Source organism: Rhamphochromis sp. 'chilingali' (assembly GCF_963969265.1).
Source record: "Rhamphochromis sp. 'chilingali' genome assembly, chromosome: 11".
Classification (NCBI taxonomy): Eukaryota; Metazoa; Chordata; class Actinopteri; order Cichliformes; family Cichlidae; genus Rhamphochromis; species Rhamphochromis sp. 'chilingali'.
The window spans coordinates 29,661,526-29,669,411 of NC_137938.1; the positions used below are offsets into that span (position 1 = coordinate 29,661,526).

A 7,886-nucleotide genomic window follows, 5' to 3' on the forward strand; every position below is an offset into this window, starting at 1 on the left:
GACGACTCAGGACAAATGCAGGGGACTCGAATTAGGAAACAAAACAGATGCGTCTGTCCCGGTAGAAGCACTGTTTTTCAGACGCTACGGGTTACCAGCAGATCGCACTGAGCCAGGATGGCAAAGACGGAAGGGCTCCTCTTCAGACAGGTAGTCTGTCGGCATATTTTGATGGCTTGCTCCTGTTTGTTTACAACCATACGTGGTAACGAAGAGGCAAGAGTACTTGTAGTTTTTTTGTACCACCGGTTGTGGGAAGTGAGCTCGGTAGCTTTAGCCGTTAGCATCTTGTTTTCTGTCTATGAAGTTCCTTTCTGCATTAGTTCCTTTAAAGTTCAGGTGGGTTTTTGTGCTCAGCTGTCTATCCAAACAAATTTTGGATTTTCAGACTCTTGTGTGGTGTCCTGCATCCTGATAAAAGTGGTATTACAAGGAAATGACGGCTGAACAAAAGTCCCAAAAGTTTTGAAGTTTCTTTTTCATAATTGCTAAACGAAATGCGTTAGATGTACTTAAATAAAAGTAGCGCAGCTACAGTGTAAAGTATACATGAGATATATAAATCACTTAATGACCCCTTTAAAAACCACATTTACTATTGCTTTATGTTACTGTTTCTGGTCCTGCTTTGAAGCAGTGTGATCTGAATGACTTTATAAACCGCTTTTAATCTGTAGTAAGTGACAAAAATTAGTAGCAGGTTTATGATTCATATAGCTACACTATTACTACTACCTATATCTGCAAAACAGCAAAGTATGTGTCTTCAAAAAAGTAGCTTTGCATGGGAATGCTTAATGAAGTATACCTCATGTGCATGCATCATGTGATGAAAATTGCTGTGTTACATGACCCTACATTTTTTTCATTCTAATATTTGAAACCAGCTGATAAATTGATCACATGCCATCTTTAAAAAAAGGCATTTCAAGAAAGAAAACTCCTGCTTGTTTAACAATTGTTCAAGTTGTTGTGTGATATGCCCAGACACATCACAATGAGGAAGTATATCAGTAAGTGATTCTGTCGCCAACTGCAATTTCCTTTTGAGGTGGTCATAAACGCAGAATTAATGGGTAACTTGGTAAATGTTTAAGAAGTAAACATTTTGCATTGATTACTGAGATACTCACCAGACCCTATACGGAGGCCTGCTTGTTGAACAAACACAAATATCTAATTGGCTAATCACATGGCAGCAGCTCAGTGCATTTAGGTATGTAGATCGTCAAGATGACCTGCTTAAGTTAAAACCGAGCATTAAAATGTGGAAGAAAGGTGATTTAAGTGTCTTTAAATGTGGCAGACAAGCTTATGTGAAAGTTACAGAAACGGCTGATTTAAATGGATTGCCCTACAAAACCATCGATTAAAAGAATTTGTTAAACACCACAGCCTGCCTGAGTTATGTTGCTGATCATTATCCATCCATCTTTGACGACAGCATACCCATACTTGGATGGTTGCCTTCAGCAGGATAACGCTGCATGTCACAAAGTTCATATCATCTTAAACTGGTTTCTTGAACATGAAAATCAGCTTACTGTACTCAGGTAAACTCCATAGTCACCAGATGTCAATGCAGTAGAGCACCTTTGGGATAGGAGATTCGAATCTCAGATGTGCAGCCAACAAATCTGCAGTAATTATGTGATGATATCATGTCAGTGTGGTGCAATATATCTCTAACACCTTACTGAGTCTATGCCAGAAAGGATTCAGGCAGTTTTTAAGCCAAAAGGGGGTGTTACTAGCAAGATATACCTAATAAAGTGACTGTTGACTGTAGTTCATACCGTGATCTGTTCTGTCTCTTATTATCTTTTGTTGTGTCAGACACACCCTGTCTAAGTATGGTGAGGACACGATATTTACTGTGCCTTTCCTGTTATTATTTATTGCTGAATCACACCTGTGCTTTGTTCACTGTTCTGTTTTCTTTTTCATTTAGCTGTTTGAGTCAGAGAGCAGCACGTACACCTACCTGCTTGCAGACACGAACACCAAGGAGGCTGTCATCATTGATCCTGTGCTGGAGACCATTGACCGGGACCTGAAGCTCATAAAGGAACTTGGACTCAGTCTAACAGTGGCAGGTATCTACCTTCCCAGGGTAGAGTTAAACGATAAATTATGACAGTTGTATGAAATGTTTGTCCTATCTTCTCCATGTTGTAAATACATTTACATTAGGGGCAACATAAATGTAATATTAGACTAATCTGTATGGCAGTGAGCAAGAAATAACTGTGTGTCCGTTCCTTGCCCCGTGACCGTTGTTTAGTGTAGACAATAGCAGACAAGGCTGCGGGGATATGTCTAAAAATAATAATTAAAAAAGGCCGAATTTAAAGCATACACTGACTGGACAGTTTATTAGATACACATTGCTAGTACTATGTCTGAATCCTTTTAGCTTTCAGAACTGCCTTAATTCTTCATGGGATAGATTCAACAAGGTGCTGAAAACATACCTCAGAGATGTTAATCTGTATTTACATGATAAGATCACGCAGTTGCTGCAGATTTGTCAGCGGTACATCCATGATCTCCACCACATCTTCCACATAACTTGCTTGTAATGAGTGGTGGACAAGCCCATGTGACACGATCAACCGTATTGCATTCAAAGTCACCTAAATCACCTTTGGTCGTCACTGTGATGCTCAGTCTGAATTCCAGTAAGTTGGCTTGAATATGCCTAGATATCGAAACACATTAATTTTCTGCCATGTGATTGGCTGCTTGGGTATTAGCGATAACGAGCGATGAAACCAGTGTGCTTAATAAACTGGACATTGACTGTCTCGCCTATATACACATTGCATAAGTTTATACCAAGAATCAATATTAAATCTTTCAATTGGTGATAAATGCAGTGATTTTTCTGGTAGTTAACACCCACTGCCACGCAGACCACATAACAAGCACTGGCCTGATGAAGCAAAGAGTGGCTGGACTGAAGAGTGCCATCTCCAAGTTCAGTGGTGCCACTGCTGACATCCACTTAACAGAGGGAGACAATATCCCCTTTGGAAGACACGTAAGAAGAAAACCACTCTTTGTTTATAATAGTGTTTGTAGGTGTTGTATACAGTTGCTTGATAAAACTGATTTGACATGCTTTGATTTGATACCTGTTTGGTTTTGTTTGCTTGATAAAACTGATTTAACATGACACTTGTCTTTTCTCTTCTTTAGTCTCTGACTGTGAAAGAGACACCAGGACACACTGATGGGTGTATAACCCTGGTAACTGGGGATCAGAGCATGGCTTTCACTGGTGACGCTCTCCTCATTAGAGGCTGTGGAAGGACAGACTTCCAGCAGGGTATGCATGCACTCTTTTGTGGTTCTTCTAAATGAACACAAGGGGGCAGTGTTTCATATGTTTTCCATTGCAATTGTCTGATTTATAGCTATTCTTCTAAAGGTTGTGCCAAAAAGCTCTACCATTCAGTCCATGAGAAGATCTTCACCCTGCCTGATGAGTGCCTCATCTACCCAGCACATGATTACTTAGGTTGGCTAAAAACACACATTCACACGCAAATGTTTGTAAATGTGTATTGCGTATCTTAAGAGTCACTGATGTGAATAATTTCGAACAGCACAGATTTGAAGCTCATCCACATCGGCCATTAGTTTCCCACTCATAGGAACTGGTACAGATGTAGTATATATATTGTTTTTACAGTGCATGTGTTGTGTGTCAGAAGCATGTTGTTTCTTTGTAAATATTTTAATTGTTCAGATTTAACATCTGGCAGAATTTAGAACTACAAAAACTAAAACTGTCATGCTGGTCTGCATCTAATTTTGCATTTTAGGTCAGACGGTTTCTACAGTGGGCGAGGAGCGCAAGTATAACCCACGCTTGACTAAGAGCATGGAGGAGTTTGTGGAGATCATGAACAACCTGAACCTCCCTAAGCCTAAAAAAATAGGTATGAAAGACAGTGGCATCAGGATTTCAGCCAACAACCACCTCTGTCTGCTAGTAAACACAATTCTTAAGTCATGTCCTAAAGAAGATGGTTTTGCACTGGTTTGGCTACATCAAATGTCACATTTACTAAAAACACATTTTCCATCTACTTTTGCAGATATTTCAGTGCCTGCTAATCTAGTTTGTGGAGTGCACAGCATTTGAATGGATGAAAAAGGCTTCTACTAAAGTCCTGAGCACCACCACAAAATGATTGATATTTACATTTTAATCGAAATTGCTTATCTCAGAGTGCTCTATTGTGGTTCCCTGTGTAAATGTAAAAGTTAATTTTTGAACTGTTGTGATCATTTTTTGTTAAGCTACTTACAGTATATTTAAAAATTTATATTTATATTTATTTTAGCTGTTTATGAATGCATTTTAAAAACGGTAATAGTATACTTTGTTAATGGTGTAAAGTTGTTTACATTTTTATGTAAGTAGTTCATTCAGCTGTGTTATTGTGAATTGGGAAGGAAATTTATGAGCAGGAAAACTGGGGTAGGAATGTTCCATTCAAGGTTTGATTTAGTATTCATGAATGCTTAACTGGGACAAATGAGTTCTTCCACATGGCCTTTTCAGTGGTTCCGGTCTCCCCTAGCCAAGGATACGCAGGCATGCACACACACTCTTTCAGTCTTGTGTAGGCAATGGCTTTTTTGCATAGCAGGGAACTAAAACTACACTATTTGCATTCACAATCAATAAAGGCAAGTTTTCCTTGCACAATGTGCCATTGCAATCTGTTTGTGATCTCATAAGTTCCTTTAGATGTCCAACAGGAATTTGATTTTTTTTTTAATGTTTCTTATGATCAAAGGAAGGTACAAAAAAGTGAGCTCATGCCAGGATTCAGAACTGCTTCCAGATTTTCCAATGACTGTGCAAGCTGTTCTCATAGTTAACAGATCATCAGCCCGCAAGACAGGTTTGTTTGGGCGTGCTGCCCTCTGACTCAGTCACAGAAACTTCTACATGTGGGAGTTAGCTGTGTGATCATCTGAGGATTGATCCTGAGCCTCTGGGGGCCTGAGTCAAAATGTTTGTTTTCAAGTGCCCGCACTTGTTTGAGGAACTTCCACAATTAACAGATTATTTGTAAAGATGAATCATTATTGTTGATACATCTGGCATTTCTAAGTGGTTTGGCACTTTTAATCTCCAGTAGTCTGAAAAACATACGAATGCTCCATACTCAAAGACCGTCATTAAACAAAACAGAGTTCAAGATAAATGAAAATTGTGTTCTACTGTATTTGTATTCTCAAATAGCCTGCTAAAAAAAGACACAACCATCCTGGTAAAATGAACAATTGGAATCTACCATGTTTCCCAAGTCTCTTGTATACAACATTATACATGCTTTGAGTAGCATTATGGAAAATTTAGTCACATCTGCAGGGAATAATAGTCAAAATGTATGTCTGACCATTTTTAAATACCTCTACATTATGTAAGTGCAATTAAATCACATGAATAGCCCTTAAACTTTTCTTAATAATACAACAATAATATCCCAAAGAGCACTATTTCTAGTCCAGCATGATTCTGCAGAGCCGTCTGTTTACAAAGAGATAACCTAAACAAGATGCACTGATATAGAATTATGAAGCATGTGTGATGTTTAAGGTTGTGCCATCAATCCAGATTAAATGCTATAGTAGCCTGTTACTAACACAGTAAAAACTATCTGATGAGTTGAACCAGAGACATATAGAGGTATAAGAAGAGGAGACATGGCACTCAAGTTAAATCTAAAAGAAGTTAAATTGCCACTTTTGTATAGTTTTCATGGTGATTAATGACATTAAGATGAATTTAAACCAGTGCTTCAAAATAAGCATCCAGGTAAGTTACTAAAAGTTCTTTGGTTTTACACAGTGAATTGCACAGGTCTAAAACATGAGGACAACAGTGCACTCCTATCAGCAGGAAACTGAAAAATCTAAACAGCAAATGGATTATTATTTATTAGGGGTGCAACAATACTGCCTCAACGCTAGCCGAAATTGAACCTCCCCCACCCTCATTCAGATCTGGCCTTTGGGACTATCTTGGTTTTCATGTGAAGCATGACCCTGATGGTAAGCGCGTCATGGACAAAAGCAAAACAGTATATCGGATGTGCCACGCAATGCGCAATTGGTGGGAAGTAGTGCGTTAGCGCAGTTAGCTCGTTAACGTGTTGCCGTCCAGCCCCACGCACGGGGCGATCCGCGGTAACTTGTTAACGGAGATTTGCTGCGTTATGGCGTTAACGTCATTTCAACGAGATTAACGCTGACAGCACTAGTGGGAACACAAAGAATATGACTGCACATTTACACCGACATCATCCTAGTGCAAAGACAAGTGGAAGCAGACAAAAACAACAAGCACGCATGTTACAAACTTTACCGAGTCATTTAGACAGCCGTTAGCACATGATTCTCCTTATGGGGACCTGATATGTTTAATATGCTGCTGAGAATATAGCCCAGAAGAAGCATATGGTATAGCTTTTATTTTGGAAAGACCCATTTCTCTGTAATAAACTCTTTTCCAAAGATGAGTGATTTCTTGATCAGATAGATTTATTTATTTTTGTTATTTTGTTGTTTCAGCAACATTAAATTTAAAAACTGTACTTTTGAGTTAAAATATATTTTTAATTTTAATAAATGACAAATTGAAAAGGCATGAACATTTTTTTGTATCGAAAAAATATCGAACCATGACACCAAAGTATCGAACTGAACCGTGATTTTTGTGTATCGTTGCAGTCCGATTATTTATAGAACAATTTTCTGATTTTACTAAGCAAACAAATACTTGTTAATGAAACAGTACTGGAATAGTGAGTTCTATCTAATGATAAGAGTCCAATATGGTCCTGTTACACTATACTGGTCTGACGTATATTGGATCCAATTCCTACTGATGTTCCTACTAATATTAAAGGAAAACATGTAAGTTACAGAAAACTTTGCTTTTGCTGGGTGTTGCTTTATTTCATGCAAGTTAACACTGTTAAGCACCATCTAGCAGCTGTCTCTGTCTGCCTTCCAGACAAACAGCATTATTATTATTCCACCTCACCTCGTATACTCGCTGACAGACACCTGCATTGTTCTTTATTCAAAGCAGGAGGTGTATGTGACTATTGTTGCCATCAGGCTGAAGATATGTTACTTTGCAACGTAAAATGTTGTCTTTGCTCTTTTACTGCTAGGAATCAATGTGCCAGCTGTCCTTTCACCCACTCTTTCTCACCCATCTGCCAGCCAGTGTCTTTTTTTAACCGCTCCCTCTCAATCCACTTACACTATGTCACTATTAACCTGCTGCCCATTCTTTCTCACACAGCCACATGTCACTGGAAAGAATCTATTACACTATCGGCTCATTCACAAGAAGATGTGTAAAGAGGCCAGTCAGGGTGATAAAGCCCTCAGAGTGAAGGGAGTGGATTTTGCCTCTGGGAAAAGTCACTATTTAACATGCGGAAGTAAATTTGTGGTCCAGAGTTCAGTGTGCTATTTTATGTTCTATAAGTAACTAGAGTTTTAGCATTTTCTGCTCACCAAGTAGCATACTGAATCACAGTAACATGTCAGAGATTTAATATTTCATGGTATTTCAGTCTCTACAAGGATGAGTAGAAATCTGCCAGAAAGCAGACATAGATATGCTCTTACAGTACTACATATGTTTTTGCATATGCACAGTGATTTAGGTCAATGGGTTATTTTTTGTAGCACAAGCTTAAGTTTCTGAGCCTTTGTGTCTTGATGGTCATCATTTGTATATGTATGACTATTTTCAGGAACCTTTTTAGGAATTTAAAGTGTGAACATGTAGTTTTAAACTGTTTATGTGTTAGTGTTTTATGATTCCTGTGTTCCACACACCC

General features: G+C 38.5%; 1 protein-coding gene across 1 annotated transcript; it reads left to right on the top strand.

The window, feature by feature from the left end:
- The first annotated feature begins 102 nt into the window (after positions 1 to 102).
- On the top strand, positions 103 to 4,723 carry LOC308405082 (persulfide dioxygenase ETHE1, mitochondrial-like). The gene is made up of 7 exons (XM_080895500.1): positions 103 to 150; positions 1,952 to 2,096; positions 2,895 to 3,043; positions 3,202 to 3,331; positions 3,434 to 3,523; positions 3,831 to 3,947; positions 4,107 to 4,723. The coding sequence occupies exons 1-7, from the start codon at positions 118 to 120 to the stop codon at positions 4,151 to 4,153; spliced, it is 711 nt and encodes a 236-aa protein (XP_080751626.1). The 5' UTR covers positions 103 to 117; the 3' UTR covers positions 4,154 to 4,723.
- Positions 4,724 to 7,886: the final 3,163 nt, after the last annotated feature.